This window comes from Fundulus heteroclitus, chromosome 5 (assembly GCF_011125445.2).
Source record: "Fundulus heteroclitus isolate FHET01 chromosome 5, MU-UCD_Fhet_4.1, whole genome shotgun sequence".
In the NCBI taxonomy this organism is placed as follows: Eukaryota; Metazoa; Chordata; class Actinopteri; order Cyprinodontiformes; family Fundulidae; genus Fundulus; species Fundulus heteroclitus.
Window position 1 is genome coordinate 43,427,077 of NC_046365.1, and position 27,677 is coordinate 43,454,753.

Below are 27,677 nucleotides of genomic sequence, written 5' to 3' on the forward strand. Positions count from 1 at the left end.
GCTTTCGTGGCAACCTGTCTGCAAACCTTTCGAACCTGAACAATTACATCCCTGAGAATAAACGTTCCTTAAATGATAGTGATATTCTGTGGGTATTTCATTTCCTTTTTGAAGAACGGCATAGCGTCAAGAGTTATAGGAGCCTGATCCTTTTACACAGAATATTCTTCTCTTAAAGCTTTGAAAAGAGCTTAATAACTGTCATGAATCTCTGGAGGAAGAGCTTTAATGAAAACATGAACGCTCTTAGCTGTTTTCCAAAAAAGCTTTAGTTTCTCACAAGATGAGGGAAAGGGCAGGTCAAAAAGGCAAGGTTCGACCTCCTGCAGATAATCATGAATGTTGTAATCCTGATTACTGTATTTTTCAGACTATAAAGTACACTTAAATTCGTAAAGATTTTTCAAAAATTGATGGTGCGCCTTTTAATCCGGTGTGCTTTATATATTATTTCCGTTGTGCTTACTGACTGATTTTATGTGGTACAATGTGCTCAAAAATCTGTTAAAATGTGTAAGTATGACTTTGGTTAGCAACGGAGCCACTCCACTCAGTGGATATTCAGAGCATTACAGTACATTGTGTCACTACCTGATCAGACTACAAGACTGTAATGGTAAATCGACTGAACTTATACAGCACTTTTCCAATCATGCTGACCACTAAAAGCAGTCAGAATAGAAACCCCAAGTTGATATGTAGCGCTTTGCCCAGGGGCACATCGACATGTGAGTAGGGGCCACTAGAATTAAAACCCATAACCTTCCGATTGTATGATGACTACTCAACCCATCAAGCTACAGTCACCCACAATGTCAAAACTAGAAATGCATTCATGTAAAGGCCCCAACATACTCGGGCGTAATGCCAGACTCCATCAGATCCTCCAGGTTGGTCAGAAAGTTTCCTCTCTAAGGAAACCCAGCAGGTTGCATGAGGTCTTGTCCCTGGATCTCAGAGAATAGACTTTAAAATACTTCTATAAATCCCTAAATGGCTTAGCACCTAAATCCATCACAGACTTGTTATCAGGGCATCAACCCTCCAGACCACTCAGGTCTTCTGGCTCCAGCCTGCTCTGCAGAACCAGAACCAGACATGGAGAAGCAGCATTTAGTTCCTATGCTCCAATTATCTGGAACAAACTTCCAGAAACTTGTAAAGGTGCGGAAAGCCTGAGTTCCTTTAAATTAAGATTAAAAACACATTTGTTTAGGATTGCCTTCAACTGAATCACCACTTTGTTCTAATTTCTATCTACATTTTATTCCTACTTGCTTTTATTCTGTTTTAATTTGCTGTATTTTAATCATGTAAAGCACTTTGCATTGTCCCTGTACTGAATTGTGCTATATAAATAAATTTGCCTTGCCTAGAAATAAAATTTTATCTCCAATTGTAATGACAGTTCTTGTTTAATACACCCATTATTTTCATTAACAGCAAACGGCTCACCCTGATTAACTCCCCGCTACTGCTGACCTGATCAATCCTCCACAACTGACTTGATAGTAAACTGATTAAAAAGGTTTTCATTTTTAGCGTTATTATTTTTCCTGACAGGACATGAGACCAGGATCCCTCAGCATTTATATTCTGAGAAATTCTACACCAGAATAAATGGAAGTTTGTTTAAAACTACACGAATCAAACACTGAGCACCTTTCTCAACATCTTGTCTGCTGATTTTAGATTTTAACTGGACCGCTCAAAACATTTTATTTCCAGTCCAAAACGTGAGATTCTTCCAGGGATATGAATAATTCTGGCCTCACTTCCGAACAACCAAACTTTCCCCATTAAAACGTTGCAGGACCCATTCTCTGCCAGCAGGGGGTAGAATTGTATTTTTAACCAGACACATTAGGATGCCTGACAATCACATGGCTCCTGATGTTCTGGATAGAGGATTTCAGAACCTGCAGTAATGCAATATCTAGTTTACAGCAGATGGCCAGAAGAGAAAAGGTCCAGTGAGCAGCAATTGAAGGAAAATGCAGCCTGGTTCTGACCCAGCAGCTTAGATTACCACCTCTGAACCCAAAGTGCAGGGAACCTAGGAACCTTCAGCAGCAGTCCACACCAGGTACCACTCCTGGCAGCTTAGAACCACAAACTGGGACTAAAAGGGACAGACTCATCAGAACTGGACAACTAGATGTTGTCGGGACCAGTGAGTCAAAATCAGATTCCAGATTCACTGCAGTTTAAATATGGAAGTTCTTCAGGTTCTGGTTCTCACTTTGAGACCCGCTCAGTTTAAAGTGCAACATTCTACCCAGTTTCCCACTAAACCTGCAGCGGTGGCATTAACAGAGGTCCCTGAACGCATCATTAAGGCTTTAATCACCTGCTGCAGGTTTAAGCACAGAGTTCCCTCCAGAACCAGCAGACCAGGCCCAGTCACAGCCAGATTTAACATTTATTGGAACATAATTAAAAGTTTTACAGTCAGCACGTGGAACAAATGTTACAATCTATAAAAATATTTTCTATTTACAGCAGGTTCAGGCCAGCAGAATAAAACCCGGAAGGCGAGGTCCAGTCAGTGTCCGAACATCTCCTGCGAGGCGTAGGTCATGTAGAGGAACCCGTCCTCGTCCTGGTGGTCCTTGTACACCTGCGCCATGGTGAGGGACATGCTGGCCAAGCCGCTGTTGTTGATCAGCAGGTAGAAGGCCTGGCTGGGCAACAGCGCCATCCGGTTCCTGGGAGGGGAAACGCACATGAGAGCCAGAATCTTTCAGAACCCGTCCTGGACCTCCTGGTACCGGCTTTAAAGCAGAACACACCTGATAGATGCGTTACAGGTTTCAGTGGTTCCGAGCCCTCAGCAGGTCCATGGAACTGGACTTTGAAGCAGAGGTTCTGCCATGACCTTCAGTCCCCGACCCAGATGAATATTTTAACCAGAAAAACCTGAAAGTGTTCCTAAAGGCCAGTAGTGAGTCAAGCGTTTGGGTTCTACCACCTCTTAAAGAACCGGTCTTAGTGGGTTCTGTAGCTCTTGGTACCAGCGACCCGTTTCTTAAACTGGATCAACAGCAAACTCTAAAGATGGCAATTAGAAAACTGCTCCAACAGAACCATTTCTGATGCTCAACAGAACTGGAACCACACTTTTAATGATTGGATCTGCAGCTGATGCCACCAGAACCACCACATGGTCCTCATTTGGACCCGGTCCCTGAAACGGATTACTGCAGAGTCATCATGACGGCGGGATAAAGAGGAAGACTAAACTCTGGAAACTTCAGGAATTGGACCCAACAGCAGCAGAACCGAGCCTTCTGGCAGAACTGGGTCCAGCAGACGGGTCGATGCATTGAGCGGTCCGGACCCGTTTAGCTGATTTCAGGGTTAAAGGTGGCCCACAGTTCAGCCTGGGACCGGTTGGACATGGACCAGAACCACCCGGGTCAGACTGGTTCTACAGGAATTAGACCGATCCCTTCAGCCACAGAGTTCCTCAAATCACCAGAACCAGAACCCTCAGAACCAACCGGCTTCAGTTAAACTCCAGAAAGCTCCAACAGAACCAGTGGGTTCAGAAGCTAAAGCAGGACATGAGCGTCAGAACCACCCAGCCTTATGAGCCTCGGAACCGAATGAAGCCGCGTACCTGATGATGGTGACGAACTGGGTCATGGTGAGTTCGTGCGGAACCAGAAACTTGGTTTTGTCCAGCGGAGGGAGGTACTTCTCCTTCTCGTAGCGCTCGATGATCACCTGAGTTCAGAGAAACCAGGTGAGACCGAACCGAACAGAACTCAGGCTCCAGAACCACTCCCACACACTCACCGGGATCTTGTTGGGGAATTTGGACCGGATCCCCGCCACCTCCTGCTTCCTGGTAGCTGCAGAGAAAGAGAACAGTGTGAGTCCTCTGCGCTCCAGGCGCGTCCTGCCTGGTTCTGGAAACCCACCGAAGCTCTTCCTCTGCTTGAAGGGCCTGTTCTGCTGCGGGGTTCGGTCCAACGGAGGCATGCTGACTGCGGGCCGAGCTCTGCGCAGCCGCAGTTAAATACCAGCGGCTGCGGCGCGTCAGCTGATTAGCACATGTCCGCAAACACTGCGCCACATCTGCGGGTCCAGTCAGGGGCGGCCAGGGGACAGCCGGGGGCCCCGGGCACCAGGGCCCCCGGCTGTCCCCTGGCCGTTTCTACATTCAAAAGGGTTCAAGTGTTTTACCGCATTAAATCCAATAATGCCAGTGAAGCACTGATAAATTAAATTAATGCATATTTTAAAAGGTGCAGAAATAGTTTATAAACTTGTTTAAAATCAACTTCAACTAAAATGCAAGAAAATGAACAATATAATCAACAAAGATAAATTCATTTTAATTTTTTATAATCAGCTAAGAACTGATGTGGGAGCAAATAAACAGCAGGTCTGGTTTCACAGGCAGCAGAACCAGAACCGGTTCTGCTTTTCTTCAGCAGAAGTTCTCCTGATCTCAACTAAGGTCTGGACCAAGGTTGGACATCAGGATTAAAGGTTCTGACTGGGTTCTTCTTCGTGGTCTCTGAGTTTCCAAACCCTACAGAACCAAACAGAAAAGTCTCCCACTGATGTCCAGAACCATCAGTGGTCTCAGCTGCCCTTGGTTCTGCAGGTGAAAAGCAGCACTCAGAGGCAGTTTTGGTTCTTTGGGCTTAACAGAACATCTGGGGGGATTCATCAGATAAAACAGTAACTTCAGGGTCCATAAAGCTCCTTGGTTCCTTTGTCACGGTGGATCAGAATCTGAACAGTTCTGCACCGCTCAGCCTGACCCAACTCTGCTGCCAGAAAGCTGAAGGAGTTTTTCATCATCACGGTCCAAGGTTCTGGCGTGGCCGGGCCGGGCCGGAGTCCAGACCCGGATCTGACGGATGGGTTCACCTGAAGAGGCACTGCATGAAATCTGTGAAGATCTGGAGAACTTTTCTCAGAGACCCTCAGAAAATGTGGAGGTGTTCAAAAAGCACCTTCAGACATTCCTGTTTCAAACGGACTTTTAATATTTGTGATTTTATGGTGTTTTATTGTGGTTTTTGTTTTTATTACACTTTGGGAACTGTTTTTAACCCCTGTTATTGTAGCACTTTGATATTTTATTTGAAATGTAGAGTGCATTATAAATAAAAAATATTATTATTATTATTATTACTATTATTATTATTATTATTATTATTATTATTTTCTACAGCAGAAGACTGAATGCTGAACATGGATCAGCACAGTGTTAGCTTCCGGGTCAGAACTCTAGCATTTTTATTGCTTAAATATCCATAAATTATTTATCTAATTAATTCATCTTATGTGTTTCATGCTTTGTATAAATCAGTTAAAAATAAGACATTAAATTTTTTTATATTTTGGATTTAAAAACATATGTGAAGAAAATATGATCGTATGCAACTCAGCCATAGAGGGCGCAGTTCTGTTGTAAAGCCCATGAAGAAGAAATAGCGCTTTAATTTGTCTTGAAAAGAGAATAAATGTTTGACCGTATTTTTATGGCGCTGCGACGGAGGAACTAAAACATCATTCAGACGACGCTAAGATCAGCCTCTGCAAACCTCTTTAGTAGAACTACAGTAGTTCTACGTTCAGTTCACCAAACTGATCCGTTCGTGTTCATAGTTCACTACTGACCCAGTCAGGACCAGTTCTGGTTCTTTTATGAGATAAAACTGTAATCTGAAGTCAAGGCAAGTTTATTTTGGCTGACTATAGGGGGCTGGTTCTGTCCTCTGGGCTCAGATGAACTGGACTTTAACTCTCTGATGCAGCAGCCCCCCCCCCCCAGGTCTGAGATCTGGACTTAAAACAAGAAGAGTTTCCTTTAGTTTGAACTTCAGTGAATTAGCTGAAGAACCGGTGATAATTATATACGGCATTATTCCCCGGCCGTATGCAGAACCAGAACCATGATGTAGTCGAGTCTAAATAACAGAGGTGACGCATGTATTCTAACAGAAACTGTCACATATTGATGTGAGGAAACACTCCACCTCTTTTCCTACAAGATATCTCTTAAAGTTGGACCAGAACCCACTTTCTCAGAGGTTTCTCAGAAACATTAAAGCTCTTATCAGTCTGCAGGACCTTCTCCGTAGATCCATCGGACAAAATATAAAGTAATGAAGGCTTCTGGTTCTCAGTTTGTGATTCTGAAAAGAAAGAACTGTTGAAAAATTCCAAATCCTGAGTCCAGATGTGGCTGAGAGATAAAGTGACAGATTTTCTAAGGAACCGCTGAGGTGTTCCTGCTAATAATCGACCACGGGTGGTTTTTATCAGTGAAGCCCGCAGCAGCAGCAACACAGCCTTGTTGTTGCAGAGCAGGTCAATTCCTCATTGATTTACAGGGACAGCAGCGCCACCATGAGGTCAGAAATGCTGCTTCCACCAATTTATTTCTCATGATGTTCCCCTGACGACCTTTCACATTAAAATGTTGTTCAACTTTACAGATAATCGTGAATATAAATGCACATTTAATAAAACTTGGCCTGCGAGGCCCTGTTTAATGACGTTTTCTGATTTGTTGTGTTTGTTCTGTTCATTTACACGACATCGCTGAATGTTTTCTCTGACTACGTGTTAATTTCAGACCATTTCCAGAGTGTAAAGATTAGAAAACGCCCTGATCTCCGTTGATGTGTAAACAGGAAAAACACATTTTCCTTCCTGGGAATCCTTGGCTTGTGTGCAGTACCATATCAGGGTTTTCAGTTTTTATGTAAATTATTCAATTGTGGTCTTTATAAAGTGGAACAGCAAAGTTTTGGTCAGAATTCCTCGTTAATTTACCACCACCTACCTCGTTCTGAGCTGGGTCTGAGAGAAACTCGTTCTGGTGCCGTCTCTTTAAATCTGAAGGAGCCACTCCACCCCATTCGGCCATCTTTGTAGTCTGCTGGAGGATGGTGTGATGATAACTGAATATTTTCCCAGATCAGCTCCCTCAGTCCATGACCTCGTTTAGCAGCTCAGCAGCAAATACTGACATAATTATTCAAAAAAACATATTTAAAAAATGCGCCTTGGCAAATATGAGCGAAAAAGAATCTAAAGATCTCTCCGCAGTTCCGGGGCAGACTACATTCAGCTGTTCTGCTCTCCTAGAGAATCGTGGATTTAAGGGCTAAAAAAGTCGGCTTTGGATCACATGTCCCCTTTAATGCATACAGGCACAACATAACAGCAGTCTACAATTTTTAAAATCACAGAAGAAGAAAAAATGGCGGGCAATGTAACACTGTTTTGGCTGCTGACTCTTATGACTATAACTTCAGGAATGATTGTGTCATGTTAACCAACAGCTAAACTCACCGTCAGCCCAAATCAAAACTTCATTCTCTGCAGACATGAATTAGAACGTTGTTGTAAAAACGAGGTTACAGAAATGGAAAAGAGTCCCGTCAGTTGTTGTGAACAGGGCCTACGATCTTATAAATCAATGATTTATCTTTTTATTTCACGTTATTTTATATTATTTATTGTTCATCCTTATTTACTGAAGGAGGAGACACTAAATAGGTGTGTAAGCATCTGCATTTAGCCATTTCACCTGAACAAATTTAAAGAAGGGGGCGGGACTGAAGAGCTTGACGTCATCACAAGAAGAGTCAAGCTCATACAGACAGGAAGATCAACAAGCTGTGCCTTCAAAATAAAAGCTTGAGGAGCATGGGAACAATATGTTTCCTGCTCTTGTATAGTTCTAGTTCTGGGAACTTAGGCTCCATCTGAAAACCCTTAGAGTAAGGAAAAGGAGCATGTATGCTTCCTCTCGCTAATTTAGGGACCCTTAAGGGACCTGAACCTCGTGAGGTCCCTTAACAGTCCTTAAGGCGCTGTAAGGAATCCCACAATCCTTTGCGTGACATGACGTATCAGCACAGCCACCTCACAAAAATCAATAAAGGGAGGGAAGAGAGCGTCTCTTTGTAGATGATTTTCAGAAGGCTGTATCTGACCTCCATCATCCGTGTGCGTTTCCGTCACGTAATGTCGGACTTAAAGGCTGTCTGGATTCAGCACGATAGAGTTCTGCCTGTTGAAGCAGGAGCTAGGAGCGGTTGTTAAGGGCAGGTGGATGGAGCCTGAAACTGAACCGGTGTCTGAGGACCTGGAGGCTCAGCATGCTCCATACCTGACCGTCTCTTTTGGACCGGCTGGATCCTACAGACCCGTCATGTCAGATTATTGAAGGACATGATCTGTTTTCCAGGTATTGGTTGGAGTTCTGGCAGCAGGACTTTGGATCTGCTGCAGCTAAAAGACGGATTTTATTTACAAGCAGGCATCATTAAAATAATCACACTTACTGAAAATAAAAGCATGAAGCAGTTTTTCTCTGTGTTGAAAGAAAAGTGGTCTAATAACTAATAATAAGATCTGAGGGCCTCTCGTGGATTTTGGATTCCATCAAAAAAGTTAGTCTATTTGTTGCATTGGATTGAATTAAAATGTTTAGCTAGCCTCTGATGTTATCCCAGGTTTTAGGGTTATTTAAAATGATTATTTTAACAGTTTCTGGTGTAAGTTATGATTAGTGGTTCTATAGTGGTTCGTTACAGGGGCCATTTGTGGCCATTGTACTGATTTTGGATAAATAAAAACCACATCTATCTAATGATTCAAATGCAGACTTTGGTGCATCAAAATATGCTTTGAATTCATTTATTGAAATTGGCCAAATAATATACATTTGTTATCAATAAAGAGTCAAATTAAACTATTCAAAAATCATTAGCAAACTGATGAAAATCTTTTAATAGGACCAATGGACAAAATCCATTTTTTACTTTTGAATCCATAATTTACACATCCCTTTTCTACAGAAAATCTGACTAATTTATTTAAAATGATCAGATTTTGTAGAGCAGGTAAAACAATTAACATCCTATTTGTTTGGTTGACTTTGGTTGAAAAAAGATTAATAGATTTTTTTATTAATTTTTTTACTTCACATTTTTGGAACCCGGACCTCTCTGGGCGGTACTGGATGCAACAGAACTCTGGGTCCGAACAGGTCGCCCAACAGAAACATTTTCAGACAGGATTTAGTTTTTGGTTTGAGTTTCAAAAATCTGCAGCCACAGAATAAATTAACCTTTTATTTTAGAACTCTTGTTTTTTTTTTATTATTAATTTTTTTACTTCACATTTTTGGCCGATGTGCAGAAAAGTTCGGACACCCTTGGCCCACCCTGACTCTTTAACTGGGCGCTTTTATTGTGAAAGTCCCAGCCGGAAGTGGCTTTGCCGCCTACGTGCTGGCAGCTTGCAGCGCATCTCTGACAGCTGGGTCACACGGTTCCGTCCCCCATGGACTGAGCGCATCCTGCCGAAGCGGCTGATCGAACCGGACCGAACCTGCTCCCTCCTCCCCGGTCCGTCCATGGACGAGCAGGCGCGCCCCGGAGGCTTCTTCAGCGGCGGCGGCGGCGGCGGCGGCGGCTCGGGTTCTGGCGGCACCGGGAGCGCCCGAGCCCCGCAGCCCGCGGACGGAGAGGCGGCCCGGGCTCTCTACAGCATCCCGGGGATCCTGCACTTCCTGCAGCACGAGTGGGCCCGCTTCGAGGTGGAGCGGACCCAGTGGGAGGTGGAGCGGGCCGAGCTGCAGGTGAGGTTCGGTTCGGTTGGGCTCGATGTGGATCAATGACCTAGCAGCGGTTGTTATGGTGCTGGTTCCGGTCTGCGCGTGACTTTAACCTGTGCGTGTGTGCTGGAGAGGTGGACCTGCGTGATTACGTCACATTTCACCTGGGGGTCAAAAGCCATTAGAAACAGCAGAACCAGGTGCCGGTCCATTATCGGACAGCGGCTGGTTCCGCCCGCTGTCCGATAATGGACACATGATGGATGTTTGCCTTCACGGCGCGCTGCGTGCGGGGAATCCCCGCACGGCCCGCTCCAGGAGGTCCGGTTCTGGAGCGGGTTCTCACGGAGGTTCTGGACCCGAGAACCTAGAGATCATTCACCTGCAGCGGTGCTGATAACAAAGATGGAGGTGGTTTTATTCTGGTAAACTGGAAATAGACCAGGAGGAGGAGGAAGATGAGGAGGAGGAGGAAGATGAGGAGGAAGATGATGACGCTCCCATCAGCTCCTCCAGATCCAGACTGATGATGATGAGTTCTCCTCTTCCTCAGCAGAAGAACGCAGGACTTTCATCCTGAAGCTTCTGGTCCACCAGAGAACCGATGGAGAACCAATGGAGAACCGTGAGCCCACCAGAGAGGAGGTCCAAACGGGCCGGTTTCCTCCTTAATAAGGCAGAGCTGCATCTGGCTGCTGTCCCCACAGACAGAACCTCTAACTGGGTTGGTTGAAGTTCTGGATCAGGCCCGATTCCACGCTGAAGGTTCTTCCTTCCTTCTGCTGTTGAGTCTTCAGCTTGATCCTTACTTCCTGTGCAGCCTTGTCCCTTCAGCCAATCACAGTGGTTCTGCTGCTGATCCGTTGGTTCTGCTGCTGATCCGTTGGTTCTGCTGCTGATCAGTTGGTTCTGCTGCTGATCAGTTGGTTCTGCTGCTGATCCGTTGGTTCTGCTGCTGATCCGTTGGTTCTGCTGCAGTCTGAACACGGTGTTGGGATGAAGAGCAGAGGTTCCTCTGGGAGGAGGAAGCTGCACAGAGTCCTGCTTTGAGCTCATGGTGGTGACAAAGGTCCAGCTGGTGGTTCTGGTGCTGATGGGTTCTGCTGATTCTGCTGGAACCAGCATCTCTGGCCGGGTTCTCCTACGATCAGCGTTAAAAAGAAGAGGCAGTCAGTCAGGGAGGATGTTCAGGAACCCGGACCTCTCTGGGCGGTACTGGATGCAACAGAACTCTGGGTCCGAACGGGTCGCCCAACAGAAACATTTTCAGACAGGATTTAGTCTTTGGTTTGAGTTTCAAAAATCTGCAGCCACAGAATAAATTAACCTTTTATTTTAGAACTTTTCCATTTTAAAGCTGAATTTTTCAATCAAATGACAGAATTTACATTTTTAATGCTCATCTGAAATATTCGCTGTAGAATCAGTTAAATAAGACTTTAGATTATTTGTTGCTGTTAAAATATATTTAACTATCCCAAAGAGCCAGCTGGGTGCTGATGATGGAGCTCGTTAAGGAGAGCTCGTTAAGGAGATCTCGTTAAGGAGAGCTCGTTAAGGAACCTGGCGTATTCTGAGGGATCCTGTCTGGATCCTTGTCTGATGCGTGGCAGCGAGGCGCCGTAGGTCCGGTTCTTCTCAGGACGACCAGGAGGCGCTGGCTGTTCTTGTTCACCTGGCGGCTTTCAGCCAATCAGCTGCTGCTGTCTGAGGAGTTCCTCTCTGAGGTAACCAGACATCTGCCAGGTCCGGTTCTGGAGGCTCGGTTCTGAAAGCGGACTTGTTTAGGCGGGACTGAGGCCAGACATTCCCGATATGAGCCCACCTGGACCAGGACCAGGACCAGGACCAGGACCGGTTTTAACAGGTGGAAGGTCACATGACGCTGTGCACTCATGGTGCATTCAGGTGTAGCTGGGACGTTTGGGCTCCAGCAGCATCTGAAGGTTGCATTGATGGCGGCGCCTCGTCCCAGAGAAGTTCTGGAGGAAAATAAATCCTCCGACAGGCTCCTCTGGTGTGACCCGTTTAACTTTCATCTGTTGGTTCTGTGGAAACGGACGACAGGAAAAGGTTCTCTGAAGGTTCCTGTGGTGAGAACATCGGTCCATGGTGTGTTCAGGTGCTGATGCCACCCGGGCCTCAGGACATCCAGAATCATTGAGAGCGACGGCACAATGCTGCATCCAGACAGGTTTCTGGGTCGGGTTTATTTCTGAAGGTCCGGTTCAGAAACGGCTTGTCGGGTTTACTAAAGAACCGCAGACTTCCTGAAACTGGGTCTCCCTTTGGTTCCCAGTGTTGGTTCTGCTGCCAGAGCTCCTAAAAACCCGTTTTAGAACAGCCAGCGGTGTACCGGAGGTATTTATTGATGCTCCGCAGGAACCAACAGAAAACGGTGAAATTAAACCAACAGCACAGCTGATTTTTTTTAATAACCATTAATTGAAATTTAAAGCTAAATCCGGATTATTATTATTATGCTGAATTTTTTGATGATATCCATAAAATATCCGATACAGCCCAGCTGGTTCTGGTCATTGCGTGGGCACGGATGAGTCCTGTCTGACCCACTTTCACAGTATTTACACAAATATTAAAATACACTGATTTAAAACAGAGAAGAAACGGTGATTAAGAACATGTTAGCGGTGAATTAACTGTATTTATTGGTTTGAATATTCTCCCGTTCTGCTGTTAGTGGACCGCCACCACGGAACCGTAATCATCCAATCACGAGGCTGAAGGGCAGGGTTCCTCTGTCAGCAACAAGTGGGGGAGGGACAGCGCTTTGTAAACTCTGGTCGGTCCAGAACTTTATTTGGCATCCCAGTAAAAGAACTTTAAACCAAAGGAACGCTGTGAAGGAACCGTACCAAACGAGGACCTTGGTGCGTGTTGGTACCAGAACCTCGGTACCAGAACCGCTGCTCTGCACAGCGGAGAGGTTCTCCTGTTCTGTCTGATTGGTGTTTTGGTATCTGGGCTCGTCCGCTGGAAAGTTCTGGTGATGAACAGAGCTGAGATGGTCCAGAACATCGATGGGGCAATAATGTGGGTTCTCTACTGGGTTCTGCTACTAAAGGGATGGACCATACTACCGGTCCATCTGGTTCCTGGACCCTGGAGATGAGCGGCTGAAACAGGACCTCCATCGATGTCTGGACTTCCTTTCTGAATCTGCCACAGATGGAGGAACCGACCCGCCAGAACATGGGGTTCTCTACTGGGTTCTGCTACTAAAGGGATGGACCCGCCAGAACACCAGCGGACAGCTTCTGGTCTCCGTGACCTCTGACCTCCATCAGAAGTCAGTCTGGAAGCTGGAAGCCTCTGCTGCAGCGGATGTAGCGTCTTTGTTCTCAAACATGAGGTGCTGCAGAACATTCAGAGGATGTTCTCCGTGGTTCTAACACCTCGGTTCAGTGTGAAGCAGAGCTGGCAGCGTCCTCCTGCTAACGCTCGGTCCGCCCACGTTCTGCGTTCTGTCTCACCGACACACTCAGAGCGCCGTGTAGGTGGGATCTGCAGCGAGGACAGAAACACGTTCCCTCAGTCTGATCCGGGCTGGTACCCTCACGCCCAGGAGGCAGAACTTCACCTGGATCCTCAGCAGAACCACAGACATGCTGCTGCGGAACACTGGGTGTTAAAACTTTGTAGTACTGAGCCTTAGAGCTGGGGGCGCCTTTATTTCTCCACCCGGCAGCTTCATGCAGCTCATGTGTGTCTGAGTCAGGAAGCTGTGGAGCTGTAAATAAATAACCTGCAGCATCACCTTGCTGCGCTCTAACAGGGTTCCGCAGCAGAACCAGGCGGCTGCTGCCTGAGTGGGCGGCAGCCATGCTGCGTACTCCAGGGTTCTTCACTTTAGCAATAATATGAAATGCTCTACAAATAATCACTTCTGTAAAGATACTCACTCAGGTTGAGTCATTTTCATCTCCCAGGCCAGTGCCCCCCCCCCCCCCCCCCCCTTCCTGCAGAGCCTCACCTGAACCTGAACCTGAACAGAAAACGGTGAGCTGGACGTTTAACGCTCCGCTAACGTGGAGAGGAAGTCCGTCCTTCAGACTTTACCCGACAACGCCAAACCTGCAGAGTTCAGGTTAAACGTCCTCATGCTGGTGGATGCTAGCGGTTAAAAAGGTGGTTTGAGCTGCTAACTGTTAGCCACATTATTGAGTTGATTTTCAGTTCCTGCATCGAGATGTGGGTCAACATACCCATCAGCAGGTGAAGGAAGGACCAGCACGCCGCCCACAAAGTGGTTTATAATATTACGAGTGAAGGTTAACAAACTAGACCCAGACTGAAGCTGACAGCGGCAGCAGAAACTAACTAGAACCAGTACCAGCCTCCCTGCTGACTGCAGTGCATCATCAGAGAAGATATGATGCAAAATGACTAGAAACTGAACAGTGGCTCAATATGTTTTATGAACCAGATCAATGACTACACTGTAAACTCCGTCTACTGGAAGAGAATAATCCTAATTTATTCCTTGGTGAGAAAATCTCTGTACCTCAGCTGCAAAGTGAGGCGCATGGAAGTACACAGATACATTTTAAACATAAGCAACAATAATAAAACTTGAACAATTGATCAACTGAATCCACAAAGTACATGAAGACGCTTTTTCCTTTTCTTGCTCCACAAGGCATCAACACTTTTAATTGTACCAGTATCAAACATCAAGTGTTTTCTTAATTTCAGTGTTAAGTTTTAAATGTTGGCATCATAACGAGCCTAATATATATCCCACATATGCTCCACTGCTACAGAATCGACCAGGTTCTACGGAAATGCAGCAGCAATGACCCAATGGTAACACGAGTTAGCCTCATTCTACGCCATGCAAACACTCGGTCTGCAGGAACGAAGTGGAACTCCTGCGAGCTGAATGATTGGACTGGCAGCAGCCTGAACTACCGTATTTTTCAGACCATAAGGCGCACTGTGAATTAACGTGTCAGTGTGTCTATGTCCACACATAAGACACATTATTCACTCCACTCCTCCACGTCCACAGCTCTCTATCCGTCTCTGTGGGAGGACGGAGTAGCTGGAATACACTGCCCTGTTTCTGACATAAGGCCAAAATAAACTCAACTTTTATATTGAATTAACTTACTAGGTTTATTGTTGCTAGCGTTTACTCCAGGCTGCCTTACATGAATGCTCTTCTAGTTTAGACATTACAGTCAGGCAGTCTGGTAGCCAGCTCAGGGGTCCTATCAGGTAGTGACAGAGTGTATCGTAATGCTCTGGTTCATTGCTAACCAAAGTCATACTTACACATTTTAACAGATTTTTGAGCGCATTGTACCACATAAAATCAGTCAGTAAACACAACAGTGATCGTATATAAGGGGCACCATGAATTTATGAGAAGATTTAAGGATTTTAAGTTAGTTTTATAGTCCAAAAGATACACTATTTTCTGATTATTTCAGCTAAGAATTAATTATTAGATCAGTTGGGAGCTACCCTAATGCCAAGGAGCAATAAATGAAAAAATAAAGAGTTGGTGTCCTAGTTAAAGTAAGGTTCCTCACACTGAAGCAGCAGAACTGTGAATGCCATGCTGTTCATACAGATACACACCGTATGAAACAGGCTGCATCAAATGTGACATTTTTACACATTTTCACTAAATGCTTCATTTCAGACCCACAGAAAGCTAGTTTTTGATGAGCCAACATGTGGCTGAATAGGAACCAGCGTGACCGCAGCTTCATGGGAGCTGGTCTTGACTGTTAGAGTCCAAATTGTTTGGGTTCAGGATCCAAAGCTGGAGCGCCGCTCACAACAAAATAAAACCTCCAAGGAGGTTTGGTCCAGTTGTTTCTAGAAGCAAAATAAATCATCATCATAATGTTCAGGATCTAGCTTCAACCAGAGTTTGATTTGGGTTTGTGGTTATTGGCTGGACTGGGTCAGGAAGTGTTCTGGTACTGGATCAGACCAGAGAACCAGATGATTCTGAGTGGGTCCATGAACCGAGGAAAGCAGAGTAGGGAGCTGCAGAGATGTTAAACTGAACGGCTTCATTCAGGAACCGTTCTAATGAAACTCTCCTAATCTGTTCATCTTCTCTGTACGACCCGGAAAGAACCTTTGGAGCCCATGTTTCTGTTTCTGGACCTGCAGCTGCTGCTGCATCCCTCCTCCTCGTGTTCATGTCCGTATTTAGGACCGCTGGTTTCCACCTGCAGGTGGCAGCGCTCAGCGATGACGGGTGTGCAGACGTGGTTCTGAAAGCGTCTCCTTGTGGTCCGATACCATTTTCAGACGTTCTTCAGACGTTCTTCAGACGTTCTCCAGAGGTTCCTGTGTCCCGCTGCAGTGAGCCAGAGTTTAATGCTCATAAATCACTTCTTTGCTCTGTGGTCCACACACGGCTCCACGAAGAAACCTGGGGGCAGAACCGGTTCTAGTGGTCCTGGTTCCAGGTCCAAATCAGTAAAAGTTGTTTGGAGAAAAGTTTCAATGTTAGTTCCTGACCCAGAGAGAAGCCTACGAACACCTTTAGCGGGATTCACACGTCTTGTTGGACGGACCCAGTCCACGCGATGCTGGTATCGTCACATGTCTGCTGCTGTGCTGGTTCTGGTTCTGGTTCCATGCTGCGGCCATCAGTTCAGCACAGAGCTGCCTTGGTGCTGTTGAAGAGTGAGAACTGAGCCCTCGCTGCTGTGTTCTGGTGCCGGGTTTAAAGAACATTGAGTTCTGGATGTGTTCTGGTTCAGGAACAACGTTGAATCCATTCTGTTGATGCCATGTGGAACCAAACGGACTAGAACATCTCTGGTAGGAAAACATACAACGTTGCGTCTCTGGGTTCTAAAGGAACACGAAGGGGAACAGTTCTTGGTTTTCAACATTCTATCTGAAAAGTGTGGATCGCATTTCTTCTGTGAGTCATTTACTGCTAGCCTCTGAGTTACGCGTTCCCTAGAGAACATTAGAGAACTTCCAGCTTCATGGAGACCAGGGAACCCATTAGGCAGGTCAGAGAGAAAGTTCTGGTCCAGTTTAAAGCAGGCTCAGGTTCTACAGCAACACACACAACAGACTTCACTAAAGATCATTCAGATGTCAGACGGGAAATCTTGTGAATCCTCTCAAGGTCAAACGTGAGTTCAGAGTAAATAAACATGGAGGATTAAGAATAATGGCGATAGTTTGTGGACTGATTTAGCGGAGAAAAAACAGAGCAGAAAGAAAAGTTGGTGGTTAAAGAAGCGAAGGCGACACAACCAGGGTCTTTACGCTGGCTGCACTATGAAATGGAGGCGAGTTTGGTGTTTTTTCTTCTCTCAGGGTTTCCCTCACCTCACTCTCTGATTGGCTAATGTCACATTCAACAGGCGGCGTGCTTGTTTGTCCTCAGGGGACACCGTACACGTTAGGATATCGGGGCAAGACGATCCAACATGAGTGGTCCCAACGTTCCACCGAACGGACCCGATCGCTCTTAACACACGGCAGGGTATGCTCTTAAGATCATTTTAAAAGACGCACCGATAATCAGCGCCTCTCGGAAGGTGGAGATTGGGCTAAAGAACCTGCCGTGTGAAGGAGCCTTTAGCCTGTGAACTGCTGCAGAAAGCTTTCCCAGCCAGAGTCTGATAGTGATGGAACGTTATCAGGCAGTCCGGTAGCTCTGTTCAGGTCACAGACGTCACAGAGCGTCTTTTTCAGATCATATCCTGGACAAATTAAGATTGTTTGCCTTTCAAGGCCAACAGGCAGGCCAGAGTCTGATGACAGCATTTGTTTTGGGCAGGCAGACTCTTGTTTTTCTGTCTAACACAGCATTTCAGTCTGAGTGCTGGTAGCGGACATTTCCCTCACATAGTTCAGGCAGACTTGGCATGGACCGACACAGCTGCCCACATTTTCACAATTCCTCGATACTCCAGGTAACCGCCAGCTCCAAAAAGCAGAAATCATGTTTTCATAAATACAATTTTGAAAACATTTTCAACATCCTCGACTGACAAAATGGACAGACACACGATCCCACCAGCTGCACATGTCCCGTCAGGCACAGGAGGCTCACCTTGGCCCGGTCTTCTCGTTGAGAAGATTTGATCAGTTGATCAGAGTCCAGCTCAGCAGATCCATAATTTATAGTTTGGAGGATATGGAAAAAGAGGCTCCAAAAAGATCTATAGAAGCAGGATAAGGGCAGATACGGGGGGAGGGAGAGCAGGGGCTTCTCTGGCAGGGTAAGTTAAGCGGGGCACAAAAACTCAACACTTGTTAGCAGTAACACATTTTTCTGTGATTAATACAACCTGACGTTATCAATTTTAAAGGAAACAGATAAATTACCATAAACCAACACACTACAAATGCCATTTTATATAAGCTAAATGTCATTTAATTTTTATACATAAAATTACAAATAAAGGCTTGCTCACATTGTTCATTTATTGAACAGCAAAGATTCACATCAATCCTTCAATTCCAGCAAAGAGAACCTGCACTAGATTAATGTTTGCTTTTAGTTTTAATTTTCCTATGTTTTAATCATGTAAAGCACTTTGCATTGAGTTGTACTGAAATGTGCTATGCTAATAAATCTGCCTTGCCTAGATGGTCTCACACTATCCAGCAGAACGTAAACATAACGTAACATTTCCAGCGTTCTGATTGGACAATTCCAGCTTGGGGCCGTAGGATTTGTTCCCCACAGCTGTCTACTGAGAGCGTACTGAGCATGCTCACTGAGATTTCAGATGTTCATTATTTAAACAAACGTTGGCGGACCGGCCCCAACATCAAGGCGTCTCAGGAGGATTTAATCTGCTGAGGTTGTCAGTCTTCTGGCAGACTTATATATAAAGACACAAATGTTTCTGACAGAATGTTATTGGTGAGATAATCGTTCTTTTTTCCCAGTATTACTGTATAAAGAACGATCCTGTCCCACTGATTATTGTGAGCATGGAGCTCCACAGCGCCATCTGGTGGCACAGAGGAAGACAGAAAAAAGCGTCCGCCTTCACTGAGAGGAAGAAAAGGCCGTCGGTTGTTTTAATTAAAATCTGGTCAGCTGCAGAGCTGCGTGTTTCTCGTCAGCGCCCCCTGAGGGCAGGAAGTGAGTGGTTTCGTCACGCTGCTATTCTTGTCCTGCCCCCCCCCCCCCCATTTACACCCCCACCTCCTCTGAGGAGCCGTCACAGACGCTGGCAGCTGCAGTCTGAGCTGTTTTACAGGATTAAGGAGCGAGGGACGATGGTTCAGATCCAAACACTAACCTTCCTGTCCAGAGACCGTTGGGCTAGGATCAAATGTTTCTTCCTCATCAACAATCATCCCTTCACTGCTCCAGATCCAAGCTGCCCAGGATAACGTGGTCGATCTCTGGGAGCCTCCGTCTGATTTATAACGAGGGAAAAGGCATCAGAGTGAGACCTCCTGTAGACGCGACATCTCCACCTCAGCGTCTGAGATCTAGAAAAACATGAAGAACGAGTTTAAAGGTGGAAGAAATGTTGAGAACAGGTTCTCCAGTGAGTTCTAGCGGTTCTGCTGGTCCATCTCTGGTTGTTGGCTCTAACTGGATTCGGTTTGACTGGATATGAATCGGACCATTTAGCTGCTTAGAGACGGACCCGCTGGACCGGATCAAATGAACTGAATCAACAGCGTAGAAAGACAGAATGGACTGAGGTTCCTCATCTTTAGAGATGATGTGAGGAACATCTGCTGGAGAACAGCAGCGCCTCCCTCACACAGGTGTTGAAATGTGGACTTCTGACATGAAACGTGTAGGAAAGCAGAATTTCAGCCCAGTTTAAAACTTGGAGATGCGGTCGATGCTGAATCTCTCATTCTGTCCTTCACAGAACCTCCAACCTCCAGCTTCGGCTCAACCTTGATGTTTTCAGGCGTGTCTTTGTGTTTCTATCTAACATTTTCTAACAGCTTTTATCAGAGACGCTGGTGGCTCACAGCTTCTGAGTCAGGCCGATCGTTGGGTCTAGTTGGAGCAGCTTTCTGCTGCCAGCTGCATGTTTGCTGTGAACTCTTGCATTAAATATAACAGCCGGCCTGCTTTTACAGAGGCTGCACGCACAAAGATGTGCCGCCGCTCTGAGGAGGGCAGCGCTGCAAGGCTGCAGGACATTCAGGCCCAGAGGGGGTGCTGTGATGTCAGAGCTGTCACCGCAGACCAGCTGCAAACATCTGGGTCCATGCACCGAGGGTCTGCAGCCTCCAGACCAGCTGCAAACATCTGGGTCCATGCACCGAGGGTCTGCAGCCTCCAGACCAGCTGCAAACATCTGTTCAGACTCTGTGTCCGAGTCGGGGACAGAGCTGGTGGAAATGTTCGACGTGACGCAGCAGGAGCCCTAGAATCGACTATTTAACCACGTTAGCAGATCCTAGATGTGAGAGTTTCTGCTGCAGACATTTAGGAGGCAGCCATGAAGACCCGTCAGGTCTGTGGTCTGGATGAAGGTTCTGCAGGAGCAGGAAACTCCTAAAAATGAGGAGTTGTTTGCTTCCAGCAAAAGGAACGGAGTCAGACAGGGAGGCATGTTGTCTCCTCGTCTTTTTAACCTTCACACGGATGACGTATCCAGAATGTTGGTGCTGAGACCGTAACCTGATGTGTGCAGAAGATCTGGTCTTAGCGCTGAATTCAGTTATTCAGGAGTGTGACGTCATGATTATAGGCAGCAGGGAGAGAAATCTGCCGTTTCCTGGTTTCTCTGCATCGTTCTGCATCGTTCTTTAGGCGATTACTGCTGTTAAAACTCGCTCTTTATTTGATAACCGGGACGTTTACTGACGTGGTTTCATGCACGAGCGGAAATGCTAGCATATAAATTCTGGATGAGTTCTGCCTCAGTGAAAGTGGCCCTTTTAAAGCGTACGGTACCCTTTGCTGCCCCCTTGTGGAGGCGCTAAGGCCAAGCAGGGTGCAGAAACTAAGGCTACGTTCACACTGCAGAGAAATGCCACCCAAATCCGATTTTTTTGGCCGATATGGGACTCATGTCCGTCTTTTTCACGGTGATGTGAACGGCCCAATTCCGATCTTTTTCAAAGCGTCTGCAGTCTGAATGCTCATGTCACATTTTATCCGTCTTTAACGTCTTGTCTCTCTACATCCACCCAGCAGCAGCGCTCCATAAACAGCTTTATTAACAGCGTTGCTGCTTTATTCTTACCTTCGTCTCACTGATCTGGTGTTAATGTTCTCAGCAGCTTTCTAACAAGGAGAGACGCCGTCAGGTATTCACATTTTTTGTTTGTTTTCAAGTTTTTTTTAAAACAAAACTTTACTGAACACTTTTAAAAACATTCACCATTACGTCCGTAAACGGTGGCTGCTGCGGCGTCTCCTCCTGTTATCTGCGCCTGGGTTAGGGACCCTTCTAACCGCTCAGTCTGATTACAGCCGCATTTTATAATAATATGAACGGCCACCTCAAAAAAAAATCAGATTTCAGAAATAAACCGGATGTTAGCATGAAAAGCTGCCGTGTGGACGCAGCCAAAGAGGCGTAACATGATGATGATGATGACGATGATGATGATGATGCTTAGACCGGTGGAAGTCTGCTGCTGTTTCCACTTTTACGCTGTTTTAACCTGACGTGCAGCTTTCAGCGTAGAATAACTTCCTGACGGACCTGCAGCTCAGTCACGTTGAGGTGAGCATGTGGAGCCTTTGGCATTTCAGCCGTCTGGGGAAATTCAGACTATTTTTTTATTTACTGACTAAGTTTTATATATGAACTAACTTGCATCTTAAATAAAGTGATAGTAAAAACTAGTGGAGGAATTTTCCAGGAGATTTATCTTCTGCTCAGACACGGCAGCCATGTTGGACCTCAGATCGGGTCGGGTCAGATCGGGTCGGGTCGGCCGTCTGTTCCCAGGCTGCCACGCCGTCCTCAGACGCTGGAACATGTCGGCTGAAAGAGGCCTGGCGTGAGAACAGGTTGACGGTTGCTCCGCTGGTCTCGTTTCCCAGAAGGCTTTGGGTCAGCGACCTCTTGACCCCGCAGCCTGAAAACCTCCTGAGTCTGATCCGTCAGCGGGGATCAGGATCCGCATGGAGCCGACTGACCGAGAATTAGACACAACTTTAAACATCCACTTCACCTGGGGGGGCAGCAGCTTTATCACGGTACGATGTTATATCCATTTGTTTGGATGATGATACGATATTTGCCGATGTCATAAAGTTTGTTACGGTTCCCCATCGATGCGATTGATATATCATCTGCCAATATAACTATTATTTACGTCGATATCAAATAAAAAAAGCATTTGTTTGATTTAAAATTAACATAATAATAGATCTCCTGTTCACTATAGGCTCATGCCTGAATTTCAAAATAAAAGCGTATCTTAAATACGGCAATGTGAATCAATATTTGCATTTTGTATCGATGTTTTGAATCATTAATCATTGAATCGATATATAGATGTGGATCAATGTATTGTTACACCCCTGTTCACCTGTGGGGGGGGGGTCTCCTGTGGGGGGTCTCCTGTGGGGGGGCCGGTCACTTTGGGCGGCGGGTAACCTTTGGGGGTGGGTCTCCTGTGGGGGATTACCTGTGGGGGGTGGGTCACCTGTGGCAGGTCTCCTGTGGGGGGCGGGTCACCTTTGGGGGTGGGTCTCCTGTTGGGGGCAGGTCACCTTTGGGGGTGGGTCTCCTGTGGGGGATTACCTGTGGGGGGTGGGTCTCCTGTGCGGGGCAGGTCACCTTTGGGGGGCGGGTCTCCTGTGGTGGGTCTCCTGTGGGGGGGCGGGTCACCTTTGGGGGGCGAGTCACCTTTGGGGGTGGGTCTCCTGTGGGGGGCGGGTCACCTTTGGGGGGCGGGTCACCTTTGGGGGGCGGGTCTCCTGTTGGGGGCAGGTCACCTTTGGGGGTGGGTCTCCTGTTGGGGATTACCTGTGGGGGGCGGGTCACCTTAGGGGGGCGGGTCTCCTGTGGGCGGCAGGTCACCTTTGGGGGGCGGGTCTCCTGTGGGGGAATGCGGTACCGCGCACGTGACGTCACCGTCTCAAGAGCAACGCCCCTTTTGCCGCTTAGGTAGGACATACAGGAGAGAACGCATACAGGAGAGAACGCACGGATAACGGATATGACCGACTTTACTGCCGTTAAACTTTCCCAAGACGATGTTCCAGGCACACGGATTACTGGTCGAACTGTCGAAGAACACACCAACCTTCAGCTCAAACGATGGCTTGAGGTTCGAGGGCTTAAAAAGACTGGAAAACTGGCCGAGTTGATGAACGGTAAGCTTTGTTTTTTTTTCCTGCGCGGCGATCATGGCAGCGTCGGCCGTTTTTTTTTGTTGTTGTTTGCAATCACCGTCCAGGAATGGGTATATGTTTAATGTTTGTCTCATTTGAATTGTTTTTGAGTAAGCTATCCTGGTAGCAGGGTATCATGTTAGCGCCTGCTACCATGATAGCCTATATGCTATCATGGTAGCAGGCGCTACTTTATTAACATGTCAGCCACCAAAATACTCTTACCTTGACTTGATGTTGCTGGAATTGGGTCAGGATGTTCTTCGGTTGGGCCCTTTCCTCCAACAAAATGCTTGCTACATATGTACTTGAATTTGGTAACTTTTTCCGGGTTGAACTGTTGTGTAGGCCGACCGCCCCGGTGTGCACATTTCTCCTTGGCAGTCTTGAAGAAAACATCCTTCATATGCGGCCGATCAGCGTAACTCGAGTCGCTGTTGCACGTTCCATAGCAACAATGTTTAAAAACCATGGTCTTAGATTTGGAAAAAGCAGTCGTTTACCGAGTAAAACCAAGGCTAACGCACGTCTCTTTTACAGCAAAACAACAGCGGCTTTCCGGAGTTTGCCACACTGCGTACCACGTGATGTGACGTCATCGTGACGTTGTGTTTCTAAAAATAGCTCGCGCGCGGTACCCCATTACCTGTGGGGGCGGGTCTCCTGTGGGGGGCAGGTCACCTTTGGGGGGCGGGTCTCCTGTGGGGGGCAGGTCACCTTTGGGGGGCGGGTCACCTGTGGGGGGTCTCCTGTGAGGGGGCAGGTCACCTTTGGGGATGAGTCTGCTGTGGGGGTGGGTGTCTCTGCTGATCTGTTTTCTGGGGGTTAAATCTCGATGCCTCAGGGTTAGCTGACGTCGAACAGGCCGAGCTGCTGAATGTGGAGTAAAGTCTGAACATCTTTGTGTTGCTCTGGTCTCTCCAGGCGCAAATTGCCTTTCTGCAGGGGGAACGGCGAGGACAGGAGAACCTGAAGAAGGACCTGGTGAGACGGATCAAGATGCTGGAGTACGCCCTGAAACAGGAACGGTGAGCTGAGACGTGTGTTTAAACGTGGGATTTCCTTTAACTGACGGATAACCTGAGCACAAAAGCTTAGAGCAGATCGTTCAGCAGCTAAGTTCCTCCTCCTGCTGCCTTCATGTTCTCCCCACAGCGTTCTTTTAGAACGTTCTGCCTGTCATAGCGTCTGATCTGACTCAGATAATAAACACGTCCCTTCTGTCAGGAGTTTTCCTCCAGTCCCTAAAAACAGCAATTATCAAACCACTGCTGAAAAAGAACAATTTAGACAAACTTCTCCTCCAGAACTTCAGGCCCATCTCAAACCTCCTTTATCAGTAGATTATAGAAAAAGCTGAGTTTTAAAAATTAAACACCTTCTTAACTACGACCAGCCGCTTTGATGTTTTCCAGTCAGGTTTCCTCACCACAGTACAGAGACCGCCCTAATCAAGGTGTTTGATGACAACTGTTTTAGTGTTTTTAATGTTCTTCTTTGTTTCTACATTCTCTCCCTACTTGCTTTTATTCTATTTTCTATCTACATTTTATTCCTACTTGCTTTTATTCCTATATTTTAATCATGTAAAGCACTTTGCATTGTCTTTGTACTGAATTGTGCTCTATAAATAAATTTGCCTTGCCTTGCCTGAGCAACCATCCAGTATTAATCAGAACCTCAGAGATTTTAGAGCTAGGAAGCGTGTGGGAAAAGAGAATAAGTCCACAACACAATCCCCCCAAAGGTTTAAGGTCACAAAAACATAATATTACTGCAGGTCTGCCTACCTTGATGCTGTTTGAATGTGGATCTAATAAACGTATTCATGCAGTAGAACGGTCCTGGCTCATAAATTATCCGCTCCGCATGGGATGCCCTAAACGCTGCGACACGACGCATAAAAAGACAATAAGTCTACGTTGGTGTGAACGAGCTGCAGCTGCAGGTTAATGAGTTTTACTCACAGATGAGCAGTTTCCAGATGATTCCTGCTCCTTTCACTCAGAGAAGCTTTGGTTTTACGCCCAAATGACATGTACAAAGCACTGAACAGAAAATAAATTTTAACAAATTCAAGTCCACATATGAGGTAACGACACTACAGGTTTATTAGAATTAACATAGATTTGAAAATGAAGTTGCTTTCATCACTAATTTCATCTAAAAGCCAACTCACTAAAACAAAGATTTCAAACATGAAAGGAATGTGTAGGAGCCATTTCTCTATTTTTGTTTTAGAACTCAGATTATTTAGTTCATTTGTATTTATTTGGTTATTTGTTGCATTTAGAATACAGTTGTTTAGAATACAATTATTTCTTAGTAAATTGTTTAATTAGTTAATTGATTTTGTTTGGGTTTTGGGTGTGTCTGGTGTATAAATACATGGACTCCAGGTAGCTCAGGATGGAAAGTGGGTGGGCTTATGGTTTTTTACCAGTCTGCCAGTGCTGCAGTCTGGCAGTCTACCAGTCCTTTCAGGAAGCAAGTCACTCAGCCTGGTTAGTCAGTGAGTAGCAGGTGAAGCGAGCACAAAGGCTGAAACCAGGGCAGCCAAGGCAGCAAGTAGTTTTCAGTTTGTATCATGTTTATTTTTTCCTTGAAGAGGCCTGGAATAAACTCTCAGAACTGCATTTTTTGACGTATTTTGAGAATTTTTTGTACTGCGTAAACCCGGAAACCCACTATTCATCAAGTAACTATTTGATTTACATTTAATTTTTGTTCGTTTACTTTTAAGTTTTTCCATAGACAAGTAGTCACTACAACAAGTAAAAAACCCGGCCTTGGACCTTTGTTTTCAACGATCTCAAATCTGCTGATGAGTGGATGGTAAAGCCATGGAGGATTCCACTTCTTTGTTCTTGGACAATGTCAGGAGGAGGAAGTGCCACGCCCACAAGCCATGAGGTGCCTCAGATATAAGCCACAAACACTCTTGTCCCTCTTCGATGACAACGGTATGTACAAAGATTGCTAATGCTGTAAAGGAAAAACGGCCAGACGATTGGAGTTTGATGATAGCAATCAATGTTAAAGTACAAGTTTGTCAACATGAAGATGAGTTAAAGATTGAATTAAAGCATTGCACTCCTAAACAAAGCAAGTGGATTTGAAATATAAACGGAACAAAGGCAACAACAAAGTTACATGCAGTTTAAAGTTTGTGCAAAAATGTCTGATGTAACAAAACCACAGATGGCAAAGAGTGACTCAGAGGTTTCATCCAAAAGAAGCATTAAATTCACTGAGAAAGGCTTGATGTCATATATGAAAACATGCCAAGATAAAAGAACTGCTAAATTGAAACAAGCAAAACGGATAAAAGATGATTTAAATGTGTTGATGGACTCCAAGGATAACGCTGACTCAGTCAAGTCACTTCTGACTACATTTATGCAATGTTGTGAGGATGCAGAGGTGTCGCATAAACAATTAACAAGTTTGCCACTCCCCTCTGATGAACTTAAGAAACAAAATGAACATTTTCAAAGTAAAATGAGTACTTACCTGGCGTTTACTGAACGTGTCAAGGGCTGGTTATGTGAACTGAGTGAGCCCTTTGTGATACCAAATGCTGATGACCAAGCCAAAGACAACGCTGAATATTTAATTAACCCTGAAGACAGTCTTTCCAATGTGTGCTCTGTAAAGTCCAATGTATGCTCTCAATTGTCCCGTGTCTCTTCCACTGCATCTGCACGCATAAGAGCAGAGGCTGAAAGAGCAGCGCTGCTGGAGCGTGCTGCAGCTCTCAAAAGGAAGCATCAGCTTGAAGCCATGGAGGAGAAGCTAAAGCAAGAAAAGGAGCAATTTGAACTTGAGACGGAACTAGCGGCTGCTAATGCAAAGCTTCGCGTATTAGAAATAAATTCACAAGGTGGCTCGAAATGTTCTGATGGCATGAACTCTTACATTAAAAGGGGTATTTGTAAGTCGGCGCCAAAACTTAATCCAAGTGCCAACATATTTGTCCCTGAGGACGTGGACGTTGTTAAAATGTCCTCTGCAATCTCTGAACATCCAGTTGTTCGATTGAAACATAAGTCAGCAATTCAAAACACTGAGCCACAAAGTGTCCATGTTCAACTAAATGTTCAAAGTCCAGACACAAGTGTAAAGCCACAACTGGAAAAATTGGATCATCAAACCAGTATAATTAACATCATGCAAAGGCAAAATGACATCACTGCCATGTTGGTTCAGCAGAGTCAGAGTTCGGTCTTGCCACCAAGAAACATTCCAATTTTTGATGGCAACCCTCTTGAATACAAATCATTCATAAGAGCTTTTGAGAACAGCGTGGAGGCCAAAACATCTAACCTGAGCGATTGTTTGCACTTTCTAGAACAATTCACTAGGGGACAACCTAGAGACCTTGTGCATAGTTGCCAGCATTTACCATCGGAATTGGGCTATCTTCAAGCTAAAAATCTTCTTTCTGAACATTTTGGAAATGAATACAAGATTGCACAGGCCTATATGGATAAAATTAACAACTGGCCAGCTATTAAAAGTGAGGATATTAACTCACTGCAAGCATTTGCTCTGTTTCTTAAGGGATGCTCAAATTTAACGAAACACCTCATTCATATGAAAGAACTGGACTTGCCTTCAAATATGAGGAGCATAATCTTTAAGCTTCCCTACAAAATGAGAGAAAGATGGAGAAATGCAGCCTGTGACCTGCAAGAAAAAAGGAATCAAAGAGCACTATTTACTGATCTTGTTGCTTTTGTTGAAAAGCAGGTTAAAATTGCATCTGATCCG

The 27,677-nt window shown here is 45.7% G+C and overlaps 2 protein-coding genes across 3 annotated transcripts in view; one reads left to right on the forward strand and one right to left on the reverse strand.

The window, feature by feature from the left end:
- Nucleotides 1-2,403: 2,403 nt before the first annotated feature.
- Nucleotides 2,404-4,066, reverse strand: map1lc3c (microtubule-associated protein 1 light chain 3 gamma). 2 transcript variants are annotated; one of them, XM_012854596.3, is made up of 4 exons: nucleotides 3,927-4,066; nucleotides 3,802-3,857; nucleotides 3,623-3,729; nucleotides 2,404-2,708 (listed from the first exon to the last, which is right to left on the reverse strand). In XM_012854596.3, the coding sequence occupies exons 1-4, from the start codon at nucleotides 3,985-3,987 to the stop codon at nucleotides 2,546-2,548; spliced, it is 387 nt and encodes a 128-aa protein (XP_012710050.1). In that variant the 5' UTR covers nucleotides 3,988-4,066; the 3' UTR covers nucleotides 2,404-2,545. The 2 variants fall into 2 exon arrangements, with proteins under 2 accessions (XP_012710050.1, XP_035993550.1); XM_036137657.1 differs by having other exon boundaries at nucleotides 3,802-4,002.
- Nucleotides 4,067-9,253: 5,187 nt separating this feature from the next.
- Nucleotides 9,254-27,677, forward strand: part of LOC105919290 (striatin) — a 38,189-nt gene continuing 19,765 nt past the window's right edge. The window contains exons 1-2 of the mRNA XM_036137658.1: nucleotides 9,254-9,625; nucleotides 23,829-23,932. Of these exons, the coding sequence (XP_035993551.1) occupies nucleotides 9,401-9,625; nucleotides 23,829-23,932 (329 nt within the window). The 5' untranslated portion in view covers nucleotides 9,254-9,400. The remainder of the gene's footprint in view (nucleotides 9,626-23,828; nucleotides 23,933-27,677) is intronic.

Excerpts from the sequence above, each read along its gene's own strand:
- map1lc3c (XM_036137657.1), bottom strand. The coding sequence starts at position 3,987 with ATGCCTCCGTTGGACCGAACCCCGCAGCAGAACAGGCCCTTCAAGCAG. Across the intron at positions 3,730-3,801 it reads AATTCCCCAACAAGATCCCG|GTGATCATCGAGCGCTACGA; the intron begins GTGAGTGTGTGG and ends CTCTGAACTCAG. Across the intron at positions 2,709-3,622 it reads CAGTTCGTCACCATCATCAG|GAACCGGATGGCGCTGTTGC; the intron begins GTACGCGGCTTC and ends TTCCCCTCCCAG.